Source organism: Taeniopygia guttata, chromosome 2 (assembly GCF_048771995.1).
Source record: "Taeniopygia guttata chromosome 2, bTaeGut7.mat, whole genome shotgun sequence".
Classification (NCBI taxonomy): domain Eukaryota; kingdom Metazoa; phylum Chordata; class Aves; order Passeriformes; family Estrildidae; genus Taeniopygia; species Taeniopygia guttata.
This window is the reverse complement of record NC_133026.1, coordinates 27141660-27166807: the sequence shown is the minus strand read 5'-3', so window position 1 is coordinate 27166807 and position 25148 is coordinate 27141660. Positions and strand designations below refer to the sequence as shown.

Below are 25148 nucleotides of genomic sequence, written 5' to 3'. Positions count from 1 at the left end.
TATGTTCTACTAAATATGATGACATTCTAAAGAGAACTATTGGGGAGCTATTTTTAAAGATTTGCATCAGTGAATTACAGCCTCGCTAAAACAAAAAAAAAGAACAAAATCAAACCAGGAGGTACTTACGAATAAAGCAATTCCTCTGCAAGATCTAGCATTCTAAGCAATTCATGCAAGACTGTAATTAAGCACTCAGGAAACCTTTTAAATGTCTAAACTATATATGACTTCAAGAGATTCACAGAATGAAAATAGAAGCATCATATCTAAATGCTTTCTGAAACAAACAGCAGAGGTCAGCTCTAAAAACAACCTGAACCTTTATTTTCTGAATTTCTCAGAAAATTTATCTCATCTCTCTTTTTAAAGTGCTATGTCTTCATGCCTGCTCCATATCAAACCTACCTGTGTCAAATATAAAGTATTTTAACACCTCCATCTTTTACTACTCTTCCTCTCAAAACTCAATGAGGTCATTTGAGTAAAAAGATACTCAAAATCCACACTTTCCTGTAATTACAGCTATAGGTCTCTCATTTATTTATAATGACAGTTCCAGATCCAACTTCACTTCATTTGAGTATGTGGTTTCAATTAACTTTTCACTGTCAGATCTGTAAATCTTGACTATGCCACTAATTATTCTTGTAACACATAAAAATTGCAGGTTTATTTATTTACAAATTAAATTCACTGTAATTTCTAAAAAAAAAAAAACAAACCCAAAAAAACCAACCAACCAAAAAAAAAAAAAAAAAAAAAAACCACCCCCATCACACCATCACATAAGGATCAGAAAATAATCTTTTCTAGTGGACAAAACCACAAAATCTAAACTTTCAGTTCTAGTGCATACTGTTATGTTGAAAGAGCCTATCTATATTACCTGACATCTCTGAAATTTAAATAAGCACTATCTTGACATGTCTGTGATATATATCTACTAAACTATTAGCATAAATAAAAGCAACATGTTTTAGACAAAAGCTTGTAATTAATTTTGGGCTTTATTCACAGATAGTGCAAAACAAACAGATATTGAAAAAAAAAACCTTTGTTTTCCCTACTTAACATTTCTTGCTTGCAAGGAGTCCTATAACCTCGCATTTAAAACACTATTTCTACTAACACAAAGGAGTCCTGCATGATGGAACAGGGAGGGAAAAGCACCAGGGTAGGCCAAGTGTCACTTGCATCACTTTGTGACAATGCAATAGAAAAGAAGCTTCTGAAAACTTTCTCTGGCATGGGAACGTTCTGTGGATCACTCCCCTACACATCGTAGACTGCAGAGTTAACATAATTTAGTAATTATCAAAAGTAAGCCTCCACAGCTCTTTAGAAGCAGTGGTAATCTAAACTAGATAAAGTTGAAGCTATTTATAGGAATTATCTGAAGAAAAGCAAGTTTTAAATTTAATTACTAAAAAAAAAAATATGAAAAATAAGATATAAGGAAATATTTTTCAGAGAATTATGAACAAAGGATTCATAATTCTCCTATGAACAAACTCCTTCTCCTATGCAGGAGTACTGTTCAGTTTCTCGGCCTAATTATGAGAGTGATTTTTAAGAGAACCTGTTGGGTTTTGGCATGTAATATGTTTATTTCTGGCCCATCTAAATTACTACTAAAATCTTTTCCTGTAGTAAACAAGACATAACAGTAATTTTCTACCATTATTTTTTAATCACAACTTAAATATACAGATCCTCATGGCATTTTCTCATCTTATCATTTATGTCCTCCAGTGTGGTATTTTTAACATTTCCAAAAAACAGCCTGAAGAAAAAAAAACTAATTCACTGCATTTTTCACAGTAAAACACCGCATGTGTTTTACCAGGATTCCTTCCCACAACAAAACATTCTTCCTGTATCTTTTATTTCTTGCAAACTATAGGGCTTAAGGAAGCCCTTTATCTTGTCATGGGCAGATAAAAACCTGCTGCCACCAGTCCTCATCAGTGTAACTGCATGAGCAGTCCCTGTAACAGCCCCCTCTGTTTCACAGTCTGGTTCTGAGCAAGATCTAATATTACCCAGCAGTAGTGGCTTGTCTATATATGAGAGTCACAGTTACTGATGAGCTTGTACAGGCACTCTGCCTCCAATTTGGAAATACAAATACACGCTGGCACACAACCTTGAAATTTTATCAACTTCTATGGTAAATCATATGTTGTAGTTGATACTAAAACCAGCTATTCTGAGTATGTACAAGGCATCTGTACCTGTGACACATCCTAATTATTTGTTGCTTGCCTATGTCATCAGTGACTCTGCTCTTTCTTATAACTCTGACTCCCAGAAACAAACTAAAAGCCTTATTTTGGAGTATTCCTTCCAGTTAAAAGCAACAATTATATCTGACCTAAGAGAAGAACTTGCCTAAAAAAATCTCATTGAAGCATACAGGACCTAAGTACAATACGCTTTTTAAATCTGAACTTACAAGATCATCTTAATGAAATCTCTGTAGATGCATTTAAAACCCACTTTCTGATTGATAAGGTCCATGATTCTTTCAAGAATTATGAACCGTTTTTTACAGCTTTGCAAAGATACTACAATGTGAGCTATAAAAAATCTGCAGAAGTTGTGGTCAATGGTAGCTATTTAATAGCAGCTATTCTATACTTTAATTAGATTTCTGCACCTACTAAAACATCATTCAGTGGTCTTTTTTTCATTTCTGTTTCAGATAAGAAACATGATTATCAAAACCTTTCATGATCTGCATTAATGGAGGTAGTATTAATACCTTTTTAAAAACATAAATTCATCACAATCCACATTTCAGCTCATAAAATTGTTGATTATTTTAATTTAATTACTTTTAGGATGCTCATGTAGCTTTAATATCATTAAAATGTTGTTTTATCTTTCTGACCTGCTCTAAAACATTGACAATTCACCCTAATGAGAGCAAATTAATCCTAGTGTGTCAGAAAACCAGATTATCTTAGTTATATAAATAGAAATGTTCTTGGCAGATCAATAAGTGAATCGAGTCAGTGTTTCTGATGTAGTATTACTCTGAAATAAGGGGAGGAAATTTATTGTGTTTTCAATAAATAATTTCATTTTAATCATGACGAAGTGATAAAGCTGGGAGTTTGAACTCCTCTTAAGATCAGAGTATCAAACCAACCTACCTGACTAGATTTTCATTGTCTCCAGTGCCTTTGCAGGTAGCACACTCAGTCCTTAAATCCTCTGACTTGGGCTTCTTTTGCAGCACAGACTGTCGTTGCCTTCTTTCTCTGGGAATACGTTCCTGTCACAGCAGAAGGTAAAAAGAAAGGAATGGGAGGGAAAGGAGGGAAGGAAAGCAAATATTTTCAATTATGGTATGGAAAGTAACACTTCAGCCTAATGTTTAATTTTTTGTGAAACTGTTAAAAAAACAAACAAACAAAGCACTATATTCCAACCTCAGGTTTTTCTTCTTCAGGCGCAAAGCTTCGTTTCCGTCCTCTAGTTCTCTAGAAGAGAATATATTTAAAATTCAATGTAGGGTAACAGAATGTTTTTGCTATTTATCTATTATTCCTAACAACAAAAACATATAGCAGGAAATAACTTCAATCATTACCTACAGAATCACTGCCAGTACTGGGACAATAGCTTCACATTTTGAATATAAATCTACAGAACTAACCAAAAAGTAAATATAAATACTTGAGTATGTTAAGTCTTATTTTTAAAAAGACTGCCACTAGAATTAAAAATCTCTTACAGACTTTGCATGAACTTCCCAAAACTAGTAATTTCAAAATTGGTATAAACAGTGTATTAAAATAACTCGTTGAACACTACAATGTGCTCTATTTATAAGCCAAATGGTATAATTAAAAGAAAATAAATTAAAGAATTTTATCAAAACAGGAGCGCAAAATAACTCAGAGATTTTGAGGGGTAATAAGAATTAAAACTTTCAAACTGAAGCTTAGTATAATGGGTATATGGCAAATGCTCATAAAGCTGTAGCATATACCAACATATGACTGGTACACAACAGGTGTTTCTGATGATTCTACATAAGAACTAGAATTTTTTTCAGTATTGATGTTGGCCAAAAAAGCTTAAATACCAACAGTGTGGAGGACAATGGGTATCCATGGACTGTATCAGTGAGTACCAAAGGTTTCCAAGCACTTTTTAAGTTACTACATAAAACTTGCATGAGTTCAGGTTAAGTCACTACATTTTATCTTTGAAAAAACAGCATTACTAACCTGCTTGTGATATATAACTGCCACAAGCTGACAATATCCCCCTTTCCTTCTTGTATAAAAAGGAAAGTTTTTTAAAAGGGATATGGAAGAAAATAAGAAGCATCAGAGACTATTCCAGTAACCCAAAATATCTGACATACAGACACTAATAACATAAATATATAAAAAACATAGAAATGCTTGTTTTTATGGGAAAAAATCACCACATTAGGAAATAAGTTATCATACGATAAAGAAAAGCGCTGCCTACTTTATGGTTTCTTAAAATTTTTTTTGAAGAAGCTGGTGTTCACTTCCAAAAAAGTAAACAACAGCTCATCAAAAAAATCTTAGACCAGTTTAGAGGCACAAGCAATCATAAACTCAATTCCAAAGAAATTAACAGTATAATGCTTCTCTTGTTTTGGTCCTCTTTGAAGGTGATTTATACTAGCTTCAAATTAAAGACAGTTCTCTATTTTAAACTGTTTTAGAGATTTAAATACTGCTACACTGCAAATAAACCTGCACTAAACTTCAACACATCTATACCTTTATACTTCTGCAGATATTGATCTGTGTATGTTAATAACATTCTGTTTGGGAAGATTTTTAGACACGATTTAACACTGTAGTAGCAATGAATGTAGTGGAATGGAAAATGCTAGTCTATTTTATGGCTCTTTAGTATACTTTCATTGTAATAAGGACTCTCTTTCACATTTCCCTAAGGGTGATGTATAAAAACAGTAAAACCTTATCCCTTTAATACACATCAATATTTACTATACATTTACTAATTGAGGTGTTCTATATTCCACAAGCCACACAGTAGCGCCAAAATTTGGAAAAAATTATTTACTACATATAACTAAATTTATCAATGTAATATTAGAGTTATTAATGTAACATGGGCTATGTGTCAACTATGTTACACAATTCAAGGTCACTGCAAGTTAAAACTAAACAAAAAAATTTTGATCAGACACCAGCACACAAACTGCCAATTTTATTACTTTCAGCCTCTGGAATTAGTCCTAAGAACATTTACAAACTTGGACAATTTTAAGCTATGGAGGCCCTCCTGAATGCAGCTGTGCAAAGATTATACAGAAGTAGGTATAATGGTGCATGCAAATAAAGGCAGTATTGGGGTCCTCACTCTTCATATTTAAGCAGCAAGAGACAAAGAGTGCATGCTTTGTACCATCAGAGTAATGCTATCTTGAAAACTTACACATAATTTGGAAATCTAGGTAATAATCACATTACTTTTGACTCTAAACGAAAAGTATGACAAGTTAATAACTCAATTTAAAGGAATAATGAAACATATTTAAACTTCAGCAAAATGGAGACATAAGGTTGATAATTAATTTAGTCCCTTTTGCCAAGAAAATGTTGGGTTTCACCTGTCTGCTATATAATGTGTGACGCATATGACAAGGAATGTCACATTAAATTATACTTTCATTTTCTTTCATTAGCTTTCTAAACCTTCAAACATACTTGAGTTTGTTCAATAATCACTAGAAAACAAAGATTAAAATCAACATCTTAGCACACATATTTGTAGGATATTTTATATGCTTTTAAAATAGCAATTTTACGTGTTTTTTTCCAAATGTACCTCCATAGTTAAATATATTTTCAATGCTTCTGTTCAGATCATTTTACTATTGCCAGCATTCAACACGAAAAATAAGATTGAATTATCAACTAAAATTTAATATTCTTTGATTTTCAGCAATGGCCCTCCAGTACTTTGACATTTGTAATTTGACATATGTTGTCACCAAAGTTACTTTACAGATTAACAAGAAAAAATCAGGTAAAGCTGGATTACTTTCTTCAATATTATTCATTGCTATTTGCCTCAAAGTACTGTATTTTAAATTGCTTTGAATAATTTCTGTCATTAGCGGGCTCAGAATGAAAACATCAGAAATTATAAATATAAAATATTAGTGCTGCATGTACTTGGCATAAACAATTTAAGATTTGTTATTTATAAGTAGCTAAAGGACCCTTGCTATTAAATGGCATATATTACAACTGAGATAAACTTGTTCATATTCATAACTTATGATGTTAATCCAGCAAAAGATGCCCATAAAGACTGTGATTTTTTTTTAATGAAAATACCCAGAAATTCAATACTACAGAGATATCTTCAGCTGAGGATTTCCCTATATCATAAAATGAAGCAAGAAAATTTTGTGAAATTTGTCCCAGTATTTCCAAAGTGTTCAAATAGTAAGTCAGGAAAGCAAAGTCATGTTACCAGCACTTGAGCAAAATCTCAATTAATGCCAGTGCTATCACAGCAGCTTTTTTATTTTACTGCAGAAGGTAGAAATGCTGTAAAACTTCTACCATTTGGGACAGACAACTCAGTCCAGATCAAAACAGAGAAAGGTGTAGATTAGAGAGACACAACCCAAACATGGCAACTGTGACAAGATGGCACTTCAGAACAAGAATACTAAATTCAAAAAAAGTACTGAACAATGAAAAGTGGTTCAAAATATATACCTATAAAATTTTCCTCATGTAGAAATAAAAGGTTTCTATGAAAAATTATTTCAGATTTTGACATTTAATGACTACTGACTGGTAAGTCTTTGGTTGTGTCTCATCCTAAATTCTGTATTTACACAGCTTTGGAATTAATTCAGTGGGCACTCAGACACTTCCCTTAATAGTAACAGTCAGACTACACTCATTGAGCTCTGGAGCCCACAGCATCAGAATGGAATCAACATGCATCTCTGCTTACTACACAAGCAACTGAGGATTTAAAATTAGATGCCTATAGCTAAGGGCTGATTCTGTATAACCTTAACTGCCCCAAAACCTCAGAAAAATACGCCATGGTCATAACCAGTGCAGACTCTATTTTTCATTTCATTCCTTTCACAATTATGGTAGTGAAATAACACTAAAACCAGTTGAATTAATAAAATTTGACCTCCTGAAACAGTACCACAATACCAAATATTTATATTCTTCCCCTTCTCTAGTGACTTCTTAACTTCTTCTCTAGTGCATCCAAATCGCACCTCCCAACATATCCCAAAGTTCACTCATGTTCCCCAACTAAAGTGAGAACCTTTTCCATACTGAAACAGCATCCTTCCCTTTCAGCTGCTCTAAAAAACACTCCAGCACTCAATTACTCTTAGGCATACACAACTCTCAATCAAATATTGCAATAATGGGTCTACCAATTACTAAAGGCAATGCTACTATAGTAGTAGGCAAGTGACTAATTTATTATCATTAGGAAATCAAGTTAAAAGCTGTAATTATTTGAAATAATTTAGCTGCTGCACCACAAAGAACATACCTTACACTGAACTGAAAGAGAAATATAGTACCTTATTTTATTAGCAATACAACCCAAAGTAATCTGAGCAGACCAAGAAAGATCAAGGAATTAAAATTAAGATGCCAGCATAAAATAGAATTATTTTTAAACAAGAACAAAAGAAACACTTTGTTAAGAAAGTTAAAAATTGCAAAAGTTAAAATAGATTAAATTCTTCTTATTAGTCTTTTTTAGCATAACATTTTGAGTGGAAAGACACACCTGACCAAATAAACTCCTAATTAAACTCTTTAAAATACTGTAAGATTATTTTCCTTGGGTAAAGAAACTGAGCTGTTTGATTCAATTAAATCATCCAGATGAAAGCAAGCTATCTTTTCCCAGAATATCTTACCAAAGGTTTACCCTTCACAGCAATTTCTCTGAAAAAAGCAATGCTCTGAATAAATGAAACCAAAAGATTAGCAATGTCCTTTTTTGTCTTTTATTCAAGGCTTACTATCTGTGGAGGTTAGAGAACAATCCCACAGTATTAAGGCATATCCCATTTCACTTATTTCAGTTATTTCATTAACTGCTGATTTTTCATTGAATAGTTGGAAAAGACAAAATCCTACCTCTCTTGCTTATTGTTTTAAAAACTCACACAAAACATTACAAGAGTCCCCAGATAGAAGCAGTGGTGGGCCTCACATGCAAACAGCTATCAAATCTGGAAACACCCAACATTGGATCATTACTGTCTAATTTAATTTGTAATGATCTAAGTTGCCAGTTTCTACAACACCCCATAAAATATCTATCATTTTATAATATAGAATGCAAGAAACAAAACAAAATTAAGAAAGAAGGTTAAAGAAAGCCTTGGGAAAAAAAAAAAAAAAAAAAAAAAAAGAAAAAAAATAGGAGAACCAGAACATACACTTCCATAGTCAAGGGAAAGCTAAATAAAAAATTGGTTTCTTTCAGCCATCATGTTTTGTGTCACAAAAGTATCCATATAAGCTGTGCAGTGTTCTGCTATTACAGAGTGGAAACTTGCATACTGGCATAGGGAATTAAAAGAATCATGACTTAAATAGCTAAAAAACAGAATACCAACACAATAAATTAATAATGAATAATGAAGCCATAAATGATACAATGCGACATAGACAGATATGGGGTGATGCATGAGACGAAATGGTGAATTAAGGACACTTTAAAAAAAAAAAAACAACATTAAAGAACACTGTCCAAAATGGAAAGAAATTATGCTGAGGGAAAATGTGATCAACAATGGGCTCAAACTTAAAAGTAGGAGAAAAAAGACTGAAGTAGCAGTCTCCATTTTGAACTTGGAAATGCTAGAAGTGAATGCTTACATCTTGTATATTTTTATAAGCAACAGGACAAAAATATGAAACACGTAAAATGAAGAAGATTAGATAATGCATTAACTAAACAACTTTAAATATTCTCAGAAAAATAAATTCTATACATGAGACAAATGAAAGACATCTGTAAAGAACAAATAAAGCCTAGGATGAACCCTACAGTCATTGAAAGGAAACTATGTTTGCAAAAGGAAACAAAGCAGCAAAGCAAAGCTGCAAAGGAAACAGTCCATTTGGCATCACTAACAGGTGACACAAGTTGACATGGTAGCTTCCAGGTGAGAAAGCACAGTGGTGAACAGGACAGACCAGGTACCCACCCACATGACCCAAAACCACTACTGTCTACCCAAAACCACAGCTGTCACCAAACCTCACTGTTGTTTCACTGTTTAGCTTTAAACCGGTTAATCCAAAGACTGCAATATAATCAAAAGAAGGCAAAATGTTCCCTTGGAGCACTTTTGCTTTGCCAGTTGGATGAAAAAAGCAAACATGATTGATCCAGAATTTGTAAACTAACCAAAACAGGAGAGGTGATTCCTGAAAGTCAGAAGCATATGCTCCTCATGAGCTTTTTTCTGGAGTGATCCTGGAGGATAAACGTGTATACTGTCACTTATTAATTTATTGTTTTTCACAAAAAGATACAGAGAAGTTAATGATTTTAACAATACACAGAAAAGAATACAGAATACTGAAAGCAACTGCGGTCAGTGGCAAGGGCTCAAGTCCACTCCATATAAAGTGAACTAGCGTGGTTCCGGATTTGATCTCTTTTGTCACAGTTTTTCAGAAGATCAGTGGTGAATTCTGCGCTTTTTCAAAACATTCCTTGAGAAAGAAAATATAAATGTAGGAGGCGTTGAACTACAATGATATTTAAGATATATCTGACTATTGTTACTATAGTAATTTCTTTCCTTTGCAGAAAGTCTGTAGCAGTTGTTTTGTGTGTAATTGTAATTTTAAGATATAATTTTAATAATAAAATGTGAAGAGCTTTAGGTGCTTTGATTTTTGGGGATCTATAATCTTCACATTTCTTGTCAGAAACAACAGCACATATTGACTTATATTTCCCTGCCAGACCTGTGGCTACAGTGACTACTTGAAAAAGACACATAGTTGTCTTTTACACATGCTGACATGCACAGTGAAGAGGATCAGTACAAGATTACACCCATGGTTTGATTCTGGATCCTACCTAAATTCTTCAGACATTTTAATTTCTACCTTATGTCAAGTTGTACCTGACACACTAACATTAATGATATACTTCTACAGTTGTTTTTTTTTTTATCTTTTAGCAAACTATGGTTCATAAATACAGATCACATATGTCAAAAACCTCCAAACCTCAACTATTTCACTTATGCAGCCTTTATCATATACTGCTACAGATAATCCAAAGACAAAAAAAAAAAAAAGAAATCAATAAACATTAGAATGCTATAAAATAACTCCAAACAAAGAGGTCAATGCAGAACAGAGGATAAATCTGATAAGAAACACAAGCAAAACAGAACACTCTCAGAAAACGGAATTGGGGAAACTTTCACTAAACCAAAAAATGAAATCAGTGCACTAACTATCAATAGCATGCATAAAACAAACCACAAAAGCCTGTGAAAAAAAGCCACACAGGTAAAAGCTGCACAGATGTTCTCTATCCTGATCATCATCATATCTCTATCCTGACCATTTTGTCAAGATAGCAATTTTTAATTCATTATGTCATCCGTTCCTTATGAAAAGGAAATGAGACCAGTTGCAGAAAAAAAATCCTTTTGACTCCCTCTGCTTTGTTAAAAGGCAGAAGAAATCTTCAATTGATGGCACCACTGATGGCACCACATAGACATAAAATAATTTCAAATAAAGGTAGGGACTGCCATGTAGACACCAGATGGCATACTTGTTCAGTACAGATCAAAGTGAGTACCTTAAATGGCATATATCGCTACTGTCCAAAAAAGATATTTCTGAAATAATTATTAAATTTTCCAGAAAAATGACAGTAATAAAAAGGGAACTGTCAGACAAAAAGAAACAGCAGTAAATCCAAATATGACTATAAAAAGAAACAAGTCAACCATGCAGCTTAATTACATAGAAATACAATATTTCTCTATTTTTTTAGTTTTCATTTTCTTGAGAACTTTTTTCCTAGAAAATCAAAAAGTTTGCAACATTCCTGCTGTCAAGTAAAACTATCACTGAGTCTATCAATTAATTTGTAACTACTGCTTCTCCGGCTTAAGCAAGTGACTGAATTTGAGAAAGAGCAGGATTGACTTTTAACACTAATTTTCTCCAAAGCACATGTTTAGAGAACTGAAACAGAAGCAGGAAGAAGAGGAGGCCAGTAAGGCTCAGTTTTCAGGTGTTGCTGAAACAAGTGATTCTTTCCTGGAAAACTCAACTTACAAGTACTTGTTTGCAGAAGTGATAGATACGCTGGTTGCCTTTACTTACAGAGATACCAGTACTGACACCATTGGAATACCATTTGGAATATATTCCCTTCTCCATGCCTTTGCTGCTGAAGAACAAGTGATCTTTCATCTGTAGGTCTTCGTTTTCTTCTTGCTTTCTTAAAAATCGAACTAACCAACTAAAACAATCCCCAAACTCCAAATAAAACAAAACAAAGAAAAAAAAAAGAACGTAAAACTGATACATTCCATTTGCTTCAAGCATTGTGGAAGAGCTAGCTCTTACTTCATTCTATTCTGAATTTGACCTGAAGCCAAAACAGAGTCTATATTATCATGTATCAATGTATTTGGCAAGCTGAAATGATTAGTTTATACATTTGTGACATCATGATATCATAGACTCGGTTAAGCTTTTCTATTAATTGATAAAGAAAACAAATTTATCTTACAATGTTGATTATAATGAAAACTTTAAGTTTCAGAAAGTTGACTGACTACTGATTTTTTTTTCTAGAGCATTTATGTTCAGTTGACAGCAATTAATCTTTAAATTCTGTATGTCAAATCCATAACTAACACGACTTTTTACTGCTAAACAGAAAAATTACTGTGTGTTTCTCTGGATTATATACAATGCAATTACAGAAAAAGATTTTTAGGTTTCAAATAAAAAAAATAAGTTTGGTATCAGAGCATCAGAACACTGCATTTACAGGCTTCAAAAATTAAGTTCCCAAAATTCTTTTATTTCACCTTTGTAACACTGGGTAGATAGCTGCATCTCAATAAAAAGGAATAAAAAACTGGAATTTCCACAAAAACTAGCCACACAAAAAAACCCCTCTAATACACTCACTAAGAGTACCAGGATCTGACAGCATTTATGTGAAGATGTAATATTCAACAACACAAACACTACTTAACTTCAAAGGATACACCAAGCATCCATTCCACTCTTAGAGCACACAGATAGCCTGAGCAGCACAAAATTGCTTTAGAAGATCTTGTATGTATTTGACATACAGGAACTCTATCATACTTCCAGACATCAGCATACACAGTAGGCAAAGCACAGGTTATGAAATCATTAAAAATATACTTAAGTTCATTCCTTCAAAAGGACAGAGCAAAAACCCTTATTTTGCAAAAGTAAGACACTAGACTAACAGAACTATTTTAGCAATTACATGTTTGATAAAAAAATAATCTGTGTATTCTTTTTTATTCTAGGATAGCAAATGAAGTCGAAAGATTTTTAAAAGCTGTGTTTTTATAATATGGATCACCTCAAATAGACTCTGAAAATCTGAACATACATAGCTGAGCAGAGTAAAACGATTAATCCCTCAATTTGCGCCTGAGAAATGCTATTTGCATCTCTTTAAAGTATTTTCCAAAGAAATAATCTATTCTATAATCTTTATGGGGGAAAAAAGTGTAAGATATGGTACAGCTTAGAAACTCAAATGTTAAAAGACATATTCAGATTTATAAGAAATATAAGGAAGGTATTAATAGATATCTGGTTTATGCAATTAGCTATTGATTTCTATTAGCTATTTTCTAATATTAGCTATTGATTTAGGTGAAATTATTTAGCAGCAGAAATGATTTATGATGCTTATAAAAGTGTGAAATTGGAATTATAAAGATAACAGATTTTAAATAAACCTAGTTTAAAAAGCTATGCATTGAAATGCAAAAAGTCTTTACAATGTCTCTACATATGGCTTGAAATGTATAAAGCATAAACAATTCATTAAATTCTGTCTGTAAATGCAGCCATTATACAAAGGAATTAAGTATAAAACCTAATGTCTTGTTTATTTACACTCATTTGTCATTTGTAGAGAGTAAAAGTATGGTATGTTTAAATTTACCCTTGTATATTCACTTACATGGTCATAGGAAGTTCAAAATCAGAAAGGTCTTCTAGTAAACTTAAGTTACATTTTAATGCACAATATGATAGCTACTGTCTCCAAAACAATGGAGTGTAAATGGCTGGATTTTCTGTCTTCCCACAAACAGAAACACAGACAAGGCAGAGATGTTTAATGCTTTCTTTGCCTCCATCTTCAACAGCAACAAGAGACTTAAGGGGGTCCCAGTGCCCTCAGCACAAGACCATGGTTGTGAGGATGCTAAATTCCCAGTCAACCCAGAATTTGTGGGGGATTCACTGCTCCAGCTGGATCCCTGTAAGTATATGGGACCTGATGGGGACTCATTAGAGAATACTTAACTGTCTGATGTCATTACAAAACCTCTTTTGATGATTTTTGTGTGGTCCTGGGAATCCAAGAGTTCCCATTTGACTGGAAGCTGGCAAATGTCCCAGCCTTCAAGAAGGGCAAGGAGGATCCTGGGAACTACAGGCCTGTCATTCTCACTTCAGTGGAGAAGGTTATTCTGGAAGATACTGAAAAACTCTCATAGGACAACAAAGTCATCAGTCAGAGCCATCATAGCTTCATGAGGGGAAAGTTCCTCTTGTCAAACTTGATTTCCTTAGGTTATAGTGAATGGAGTGACACCAGAGTGGGGTCCTGCAGCACTCCATATTAGGCCCAATTCTTCTCAGCATCTTCATAAACCACTGGGACACAGGGCTTGAAGATATACTAAGAAAGTTTACCAATGATCCTAAATTGGGAGGAGCTGGTGACTCCCTCAAAGGCAGAGAGGCCCTGCAGATCTGGGCAATTGCCAGATCTCTCATTGAACTGTAGCAAGCTTAAAAAGAGCAAGGGCTGGAATCTGCACCTGGGACTTTGAGGCAATCCTCAAAGTAGGGACAGACTGGGGAATGAGAGGCTGGAGAGCAGTGCCACAGAAAGGGACCTGGGGGTCCTGGTCAATGGCAAGTTGAACATGCCTCAGCAGTGCCCTGTCAACCAGGAGGGCCACCCGTGTCCTGGGGAGCATCAGGCACAGCATCACCAGCCAGGCAAGGGAGGGGATTGTCCCACTCTGCTCTGAGCTGGCGTGGCCTCACCTCGAGTGCTGGGGGGCAGTTTTGGGTGCCACAATATAAAAAAGATCTAAAGCTATTACAGCTATTGGAAAAAGTTCAAAGGAGGACTACAAAGATGGCAAAATGCCTAGAGTGGAAGACATGCAAGGGGTGGCTTGTTCAGTCTGGAGAAGGGACTGAGGGGAGACCTCACTGGAGTCTCCATCTTCCTCACATGGAGAAGAGGAGGGGCAGGCAGTGATCTCTTCTCTCTGGTGACCAGTGACAGGATCCAAGGGAATGGCCTGAAGTTGGGTGAGGGGAGGTTTAGGTTGGATATTAGGAAAAGGTTTTTCACCCAGAGGGTGGCTGGGCTCTGGCACAGCTCCCCAGGGAAGTGGTCACAGCACCAAGCCTGAGAGAGTTCAGGGAATGTTTGGACAATGCTCTCAGGCACATGGTGTGGTTCTTGGAGCTGACCCATGCAGGGCCAGGAGTTGGACTTCAGTAATCGTTGTGAGCCCCTTCCAACTCAGAACATTATGTGAATCCATCATTCTATATAAATATACTGTGACATATTTGAAAGGTAAGAGAAAGAAATACTATAGAGAACTCACAGGGTTCTTTAAAAAGCTTATATAGCATTAGGATTCAAAATAACATCCTGGCACACAATTAATGTAGAGAACTGTACAAGGGAGAAACACTCTCCTGACTCTGACTAAGACTTGCTTCAGTCTTAGTCCTCTCAAACTTCCAAATTACAGAAGGAAATTGAGTCTCCAATATTATGTAGAAGCTGTGAACACTAGCGCTCCAGAACTCCACTCTAGTGCACTACAACTCCAATTGATACAGGTCTCTGGCCAGATGGTCTGGTTTTGGCTGGGATAGAGTTAATTTTCTTATTAGTAGGCAGTATAGTACTGTGGGTTTTGGATTTAGTATAAGAATCACAGAATATTCTGAGTTGGAAGGAATCCATAAGGATCATCAAAGTCCAGCTGTTAAGTGAATGGCCCATACAGGGATCAAACCCACAACCTTAGCATTATTAGCACCATGCTCTGACCGGCTGAGCTAACCTGTCTCCGTAATACTCATAGAATAATGCTGGTAACACATGGATGTTCTGGCTGTTGCTATGTTATGCATACACTGAAAAGTCTTTGATTTGAGGTTTTATGCTCTGCCAGGGAGGAGCTGCACAAAAAGCTGCAAAGGAGCACAGCCATGACAGCCTGACTGAACTGACCAAAGATACACCACAGAACATCATGCTCAGTATATAAACTGGGGGAGTTACCCAGAAGAGGGCCAATCAGTGGAGGGGGAACACTCAGCGGTCAATGCTTCTTTTCTACAGAGAAGCCCTGCTCACAGGGCAGAAAAGATGTTATCTTGTAAATCTGTGTGTTGAAGAAAAGCAGAGAACAAGAGAGAACTGAAACAAAGACAGAAAATTCAAGCAGAGGAACAAAATCTTTCTTAGACTGGTAGCAGTATTTTTCCACAGTGCAACACCATACAGTGACAACACAGTATGCCACTGAAAATCAATTAATCTCTTTATGACATACTATAATGTGTGTACATCTATTATGTAACACATGAAGTACCAAATCACCACAGCATGAGGGGAACACTTCAGAGTAATCAGACTTGTTTCCATTTTGCATTGAAGAACCTTGGCAGTTATTACACGGACTTCAGAACAAATCAATCTTTTATTCCTATGGATTGTTGAACAATGCCTTATATTACTCCTTTTTTTATTACAACTATGAATGTCCTTCCAGCAATAATTTTAGTTCTCTATAGTCCCAGAATCATGATTCTCCACACACTAAGAGCACTACATTTGATATAAAAAGAGTGAGAAGAGAAAGGAAGAAGAAAAATGGGAGATGAGATACAGAGGGTTCAGTAAGAACAGCAGGCAAGTCTTCTTTCTGTCTGAACACAAGCATAACAACAGTAAGTTCAACCTATTCAGACAGCTGTATGATTCTATGAGCTCTTATGCATAAGGAAGAAGGGTACTTTCCCTCAATGAGGAAAACAGAGAAGTTTCTCAAAATTTAATTGTGGATTACTCATACTCCTAATAGTTGGAGCTAAATTTATCAGCTTGGCTTGGGTCATTCTTAAAGTTCTGAGTCACAGACTGGGAAAGGGAAGCCATTAGGTAAATCAAAGTTGTGGCCCAAAATTAAAACAAATATTTAAGACTGGGTCAGGAAAATACTTGCTTAATCCTATCAGTGTACATTAAGTATGGTATCTGCTAGTACAACCATAAAATGTCTAGAAAGCTTTGTGGAGAAAATAAAGTTGTGCTGCATGAGAGATGAAGTTTATCTAACTCTAATGTGAGAGGTTGCAATATTTCCTGATATTAAGAAATATATTGGAAGATGAACCCCTTATGTCTGAAGGGATATGGGAACACTACTCATCCTGTAACCTGGACCTAAATGCCCTTTGATATTTTAATGTTCTTTTTATGGGTAGTATGACACATCACATATAAAAAGCCTTGTTTTCTAAACAAGTAGGAAAACAAAACTTAAGGAAAAGTGCGCAGTGATTAATAAAAAAGTACTTCCTTCAAAAGAAGGAATGATGCTAAATATTTCATCAGTACAAGAAGCAAGAAGTTTTGCTTGTCTTCTCAAAATTCTATCCACCACAGAAGTTTAAGAAAACATACATTGACTAGTAAGACTAATAAGCCAATCAAACTGAAATAACAGGGTCTTGTGACAGTCATAAAATGTGCAGTCAACAGGTTGCCTGCAGATAGGAAAATTACTAATTATTTTTCAGCTATAATTCAATATATTTAAACCCACCCTAGCAAATGTCCTTACTACGACAGTGAACAACAGCTATTAAGGCTAAGTTTAAGTGCAAACTAAATTTTTCCTTAAGCTTGTACAGCTCTTCAGTTAAGTACTGTTTCCCAGATTTCTATTTTAGCAAATCAATATCTAATACAACTAAAAAAGAACTAAAATGAGAAAATTGAATATATAACAAAACCAGAATATCAATCTAATTGAAACCCCTCCATTCCAAATGTCCACAATGTAGGTAATCTGAAACAATATTATTATGAATACGAGCTTCAACACATCAACTCCACCATCATTTACCGTGTTTCTGATTGGAATTTTCTTCGGTTCTGTTGGCACATCCTGAGGAACAAATTTCACTGGTTCCTTAATTTGCCTCCTTGATCTTTTGGTCCCATCTGGTAAGGTTTCCATGGCGATATCAGCCTCCATATCACTGCTACCTGCCTGGTCACACTCTGAGCATTGCCTGCAAAGCAGAAGATTTTCTTTTTAAAAGTGCAGTCACGAGAGCAGAAAAAGAAACATATTGAAGTGTTTGCATTTAAGATAAATTCAAAAGTCTAAAGTCAAGAAATCAAGTGGACATCTAAAACGTACATTTTAAGCAAGCAAGCAAAACACAAGTAGGTTGTTCTTATTTTCCTGACAGTACTTAACTTCAAAAACCAAGACTCTAAAAGTAGGAATTAATCTTCAAGAAAAATGCCCCCTATTTCATCATTTTCATTCTACCACATCTTCATTTTTAAAGCTGCCCACTGATCTCTAATCTAGTAATTACTGTAGCTGCTGTTGCAATTTAATTATAGACTTATACAGTGGTTTGGATTGGAAGAGATCTTAAAGATCATCTAGTTCCCACCCCCCTGCCAGGACCAGGGGTACCCTCCACTAGACCAGATTGTTAATCTTCACAATGACATACTGCTGAATTCATTCCAAAGAGAGCATGCTTTAGTAGCAGGGATTTGGAGGACATGTTTGTTATGAAAATAACTCCTAAGGGAGTGAATTTTAAATCTGAAAAAAATAATTAGGAGAAAATTACAAATACAGAAGCTAAAGACATACACTAACAAACCTGGAACACTACATTGAAAAAAAAATGCCTATTGAGTTTCTGAAAAAAGTAAAAAATCACCATCAGAACTTCAAAAATTAAGAGATGCTAAAGTAATGCTATTAACAAGCTCTTTGACAGAATTAACAAGATAGGAATTCATCATGATTTGTTTTTATTTGCAAAAAATCATCTTATACAAAGTCACAAATGTGGATGTTCAGTAAAAGTATGTTAATGAAAAAATAAACATGCTCATTGGAAGACCCAGTTTTAATTACTTCTCATACTACACTTCCAATTCAAAAAACAACAAGTCTATTCAAATAAAGTCCAATTCATCACTGTTCTCCTATCAATTTTTTTAATAATACAAGAAAAAAAACCAAACAACATAATGTTGTGCTATTAATTGACATTAGCAGGGATTAGCACATTAAAATTCTCTAAATGATAAGAGTAAATTTGCTTTGGAAGGCAACAAAACAAAAACCCCATGTATTTAATTATTTGAAGTTAAATTTTAATACACATTTGCAACAAAAAGACATATCCATCCTGTATAAACAAAAGCACAAAGTCAGATACACATGCTGTGTTTGAGCCTGTTTGTTGCAATTTACACATTCAACAGGAATAGTTATCCTATTAACTTCAATGCAGGGTAACACAATACCATATCCATCAATTTTCCATGTTTTCTAATTCTTTCAAAGTAATCCAAGCAGTATTATCTCAGATCTCTCCTAGCTATACCAAAAGACACCAGGAGTCATCACAGTTTGCTACACAGACCGGTGGCTACCCAGTCAGAATAGGGGGAATCTAGTCATAGATTGTGTAACAGATCAGTGTAACCCTGACTAACTCAAGACCTTTTTCCGTTAACTTTTCCACATGTAAATTTTAGCTAATTGTGGCTACATTATAATATTAAAAAGATTCATCATCTCTTATCTCAAAAGAACTTAAGACAGGGTGAATAAGACAGATGAAAGTACTTGGAATATTTGCTGGTCTAAAAAGCAGAAGAACAGGGCAGATTGCAGGAAAGATAACCGTTTCTCTCCTCTCTCATGCAAGTATAGAGTCTTTATGAAAAGCCAAAGCACAAGGAAGCCAGTTTATATACTTTTCAAACAGTTTTGTGCCAGCCTATGAGAATATAGTCCTGTGTTCTTCCTCCCTGTCCTGGTTACAGAAAAAAGGGGAATGGAGTTTTCAGCACTGTTTAATTCCATACCATGCACATTATCACTGGGGCCATGGGTTTGGATGGAAGAGCCGAGCACCAGAAACTGAAAATTTGCCATCTTGCTTGGACCTCTCCAGATAGAAGGTGCTACAGTAATGAGTAATTCTTAAAAAGCATTTATTTTCTCCATTATTATGGTTAAAATATGTGCCATGTATAAATTATAGAAAAGGTCTTCATAACTTAAGAGCTGCACTAAAAATGACACTGTTGTAAGAGAAACAAATAGTCATAGGGTTTTACAACAATATTTGGATTGGGGAATCCAGTTTCTTGGATCTACCACCCTTCACGTATCATTTAAATAATTCCTGTACTTTATCTCTCTGTTTTTACAAGGGAAAGACACCCTTTTTCTGCTACCTAGGTTCAGACAGTTCTACAGAAAACACCCATGCAGATCACTAAAGTCCTGAAGTTTCACTATTTAAATATGTATGTGAAGTATTGTAACTTTTATGTTACTGAGGAAGACATGAAACATGTTCACCAAAAAATGAGGTACTGCACTCAAGTTACTTAAATTCTGTTTTATGAACAAGCTTGCTCTAAAACAGGTTATGCAAGTGTGAAAGCAGTCAAAAATGAAAAGCAATCAAAATTACAAAAAACCTAGATCGAGAAAAGAGAAGCAAAAGCATACTGTGATGGGGGTGAGGGTGTTGTGTCAATCCATAACAAAACTTCACAAATATACCAGAGATAAAGGGGGAAAGGAGTTATAAACATGAAATTACAAGCAACCTCTTGATCTACCGGAATAAGCTCTACTGTTACAGTCAACCATGTCTCATCATCCCTATTACAAAACAGACAAGATTCAACTATAAAGCAGTTTGTCTGTTAGCTCCCTTAGAGCCACAGAAAAGCTATTACAGATACATACTCCTCTGACTTGCAAACAATCTCTTTTCAGCTCTTCTTATAGTTTATTTCAACATGGTTCTTGAATTTAAAGTACTTTTCCCATTCTGCTGTTTAATCCCAATATATTCACAGCAAACAGCCACATGACTTATTTTTGGCTGTGTCAAAGTCATGCTCACTTAATTTCAGCTCCTCAAGGACAAGCAGTGAACAGAGAACATGTCACAGCAGGTAACCTTTAGACCTACTGCAACAATCTTTGACTACCTCTAAATTAGCAAGCATTGCTATGCAGCATAAACAAAACAGCAGGAGAAACAGCGCCAAAGATTCAACTTTCAGTACACAAGTTTTGTTTTGCTTTTAGTCTAGACTTGCCTAATCTAGACCCACAGGGAAAATCAGTTGCAGGCAACAATATGCCTACTTCTAAAATGTGCCTACTGCTAAAATTACTAGAAGTTTTTGTTCCATCAAGAACTCTCAGTACTGATTTGAAATCTCTTAATCATACAGAAAGTCTTTGATTAAGCACTAACAACCTACAGAAGAAAAAATAAATTGTGCGATTTTGTTGTGTTTTCAAATTAACTTGGTACAAAAATCAGAGATAACTTCCTACCTCACAAACATCTTGTTAACTCAGTAGCAGTGAGTTGGGAAAGAGTGTATTCAAATTGCTTAGCAAATACCACTACAGTGCTTCCAGGAAACAGTTTAGTCCTTCGTGTTTAAAAAGGAAAAAAAGCAGGGCTTGTTTTCATAAGGAAGACACAGGTCTCACAGACAGGATGTCTGACAAATCACCCCTCACAATGTTTACAAAGAATCAAGCAACACTGAATTCGAGAAACATGGACCACAGCTTCAAGATGACACCTGGGCTCTGTAAATTACACATGTAAATGACGTACTGGAGGTGCAAAAAACCCAGGGTTGCTTTTATTCTGGAGATAAAAGATAGTATGTATGAAACCAATACAGTTGTCAAAAAGCTTCAAAGAGCATCTTACAGAGTGTAAAGTAACAGAGTTTAAAAAAAAAAAAATTGCCATTTGGAACAATCCAAACATCCTTCAATTAGGACAAGTGACAAATACATTAAAATGTATATGTCATATTCCACACATGTTTATACTAGTTAATAATTTTATATCATTATAGAGTGTCTCAGGATGAAGAGGTGCTGGATCAGTACTGAAGGAACGAGGTCAGGAATATGAATGAATGTCCAGATACTGCATAAGTGTTCATGGAACTGTTGGTCAGGAACTCTACAGCTCATTCTGTCCTGTGGCCAATACTCTTCACAGCAGTCACCACTAAAATAACTTGGCTGTCTAGAGCAAAAATAAAACCAACCAACCTTAATACACCACTAGTCCTTGTTTGTCCATCTCAGTCCCCAGTATTTCATATGCTACCAGAAGTTACCACTGTTTTTCAGCAATCTCACTCTAATAGAAGAAGCTAATCCTTGTTGGTAGCTGGCAAGTATTTTCTTAATGAAAATATCAATATTTTAAAATTAGATTTGATTCATTGTATCATCTGCCAACACCTGTGCATTGCTTTAGTACCAGTTAAGATCATTCTCTATCAGGAAAATACATCCAGAATGGCCAGGAGCATAAAAGCACACAATTTGTCAGCAAGAATGGTAAGATTTAGCATTATGATAACATGATAATCAAAAAAATATTCAATTGTTTAAGCAATAGAATTTCTAAGAAACTGAAAATCACAGATTTTTAAAGGAATGTAAACCACAGCATTTCATTGTATGGTTAAAACTTCTGATCTAGGAGTTGGACTCAATCCTTCCAGCTCAGGATAGTCTATCATTCTACTCTGAAAGGAGAGCATCAAAACAGGCATAAATTAATGCTTTGATGTATTATATTAAATAATTCCTACACTCTTCATCTCAAATCCATCTGAAATGAGGACAAGCTTTCAACTTACTATGGTATAAACCGATGTGTAAGACATTATAACTGTTACCTTGAAGAAAGCTGTTAGGCCTCTGAACAAAGAAAATTTCTAGTGTGAAGTATTTTATAGTAGTTCAGCTAGTAAGCCATTAAACACTGGTGCTCACCAGGTCTAAATTCTTACTATGATTTCACTAGAACTAAAATTGTTAACTCATTTTAAATTTTACAAACACTGAGATAACAAAATATAATTTGTACTTTCTTCAACAAATTAGCTTTTAAATACATAATATATTTATTTTTTTCTATTACAATTAACATATAATACTGGATTTAATTTAACAATTTCGAAACCCTTTTTCGTAAACTGTAATTTAAACTATTAAATGCTGGGCATGAAATGGACAAAAAGTATAACTAGAAATTAGTCTATGTAGCATCACACACATAACCTGAATCACTTGACATCCTCAAACACAATATAAAAGATGAAGTTTATGGAATAAACTCATGTTGAAGTACTCATTGTTTAAATAAACATATATTGGTAAAGTACAGGATTGTAATCATAAAAACTTTTGCAAGGGCTCAAGTTAGCCATTCTGAGTAAATTATTAGCAGTGATAACAGAACATAAAGAAAAAAAGAAACAATTCTTTTTCATTATTTAAAAATTATTTTAAATTGTTTCTTGATTACTATTTTAAAAATGAACTACACTCAATGTTTTTAACCACTCTTAAATGAAGTCTTTCAACCTACCTAGTGTTTCAAGGAATTTCCCACTATAACAATTTTCTTTTATTTTTCTGCTATACTCCTATTACATCCTATACAAATATCTGAAAAGTACATACCCCCATCTAAAAAAAAAATATGCACTTTTCTTCAAATCTTAATCAAAAGATAAAAATTGTATTCAAAACAGCAGGGGAGGAAAACCCTGCTGAATTCAAACTTAGATTAAGGGTCTGTTCTATATGCTCTCTACTGATCCTGAAAAGAATACATAAAGGAATGTTCAATGATGAAAAGAATGCAATCAATGCAGCTCAATTTGTCTGCTATCATCTCACACTCCAGAATATGCCTGAGCTAATTAGAAGTAAAAGCCAAGTTTGTGATCTGAGATATAACTGAAGCATGAAATTCACAACAAAGCTAGGTTATAGCTTTGAAATGAAAGAGCTTTACTACCTAACCTGACCTATCCTGCCTTTTAACACCTACTGAGAATTAGTCTTACATCTTTTGGACTGATAGCTTTTAGTGAGCCTTTTCAACTTTGTTAAAGCAGAATAAAAATCAAATCTCCTGTGTAAATGAAGAAGATACCTAATTTTTTTTTTTTTTAAAAAAGTTTCCACATAAAATAACTGCTTGGCAAATTTGACTAAAGAGATCAAAAGTCTAACACGCTACATTAAATAATTAAAAGAAAATTAAGTTCAGGAACGTATTAGTGATGGTGAAAATATTTTTGAGATTTTCATATTTTAAATGAAATGTCTATTAATTTGCTAAGCAAATTTACTAAGGTAAATCCAGGTTTTATCACAATAAGATATAAAAAAGAGAGGCCTCCCATTTCATGAACTAGCTATCTTGTTCGGCACACAATCTTCAAAACCAACAAAAAAGATGGCAAAAGTAAATGTTTTATGCTAGTTCTTAAATAAAAAAAAAAATAGAGATATATGAAGAAAAACAGACAGTAATCTTTTTCTGTTAAAATAGTTTTACTGTTTTAGAAGCAATTCTTACAGTATTCTGATTTGGTAACTTAACATTCAGACAAGGTGACAAATGACTCCTCAAGATGTTATACTTTTAACTTCTTGACAGTTACAGACTATTTCTGAGTTTGTTATGAAACATTTCAGACCAGTTTAAGCATGCAGACTGCTAACACTACAGAGCAGAGCAAGCTAATTTTATGACAGTTTGGAAATCATAATCTCTGCCACCTTATCACTTCTCCGTTGCACAACTTAGCTTTTGTTCTGCTCTGCTAGCATGAAAGAACTTTAATTCGTGGAAATTTAACTGCAGTAAGTACAGTTATGAACATCTGTCATTGTACATTTGAGTCCTAAGACAGCAGTAAACTCAACACTTCCCATATTGCAATAAACAGAGCTACTACTTACAAGTTTATTTAAATATCACAAGTCGTTGCCTGAAGAACTGAACAGAGTTGCATATCTGAGTCCTAACATAAACAGAAAACCAAGTCTTTTATTTCCCGAAAGTATTAGCCCATAATTCCCTACCGCTATTATACTGCAGTAATAACAATCACAGATGAATTAAAAACCAAAGAAAATTACGGCTATAACCTATTTTTACACAGAAGCTAATAATGAGAAAATCTTTATAACTTTTTTTAACCTTGAAACATCACTGCTAATAACCTGAAAATTAAAAAAAAAAAAAAAAACCAAAAAACTGCTCAAACTGCATTAAAGCAATGTCTAACCCACCCAGAATTTGCAAGTTTGTTCACATTTACATCCTACTTTAAGTACAAGAGCACAGGACAGCACATTAACTGTGTTCTTACCAGTAACTGTTCTTGGTCTTCCTTGGCATCCTAGTAAGAGGTGGATCTAGGCAACCAAGATGATAATGAAGTTTGCAAGTGTCACAGAGTAGCAGTAGGTGCTGATCATGGTTCTTCTTGCAAATTCCACAACTTTTCACGCACGTAGCAGAAAAACATTATAATTACATACTCATAAAGAATAAACTATATACCCCAGCATATTCCCCAGTTTCAATACAAACATGTGGCAACTTCAATTGGAATGTATCATTTAAATGCATAATTACTTTTTG

At 34.5% G+C, this 25148-nt stretch overlaps 1 protein-coding gene across 1 annotated transcript in view; it reads right to left on the bottom strand.

Annotated features, from left to right (window-relative positions):
* The window catches only part of PHF14 (PHD finger protein 14), a 157298-nt gene that overhangs the window by 87279 nt on the left and 44871 nt on the right, over window positions 1-25148 (bottom strand). The window contains 4 exon segments of the mRNA XM_030264726.4: window positions 3162-3283; window positions 3441-3491; window positions 17489-17657; window positions 24874-25005. Of these exon segments, the coding sequence (XP_030120586.4) occupies window positions 3162-3283; window positions 3441-3491; window positions 17489-17657; window positions 24874-25005 (474 nt within the window).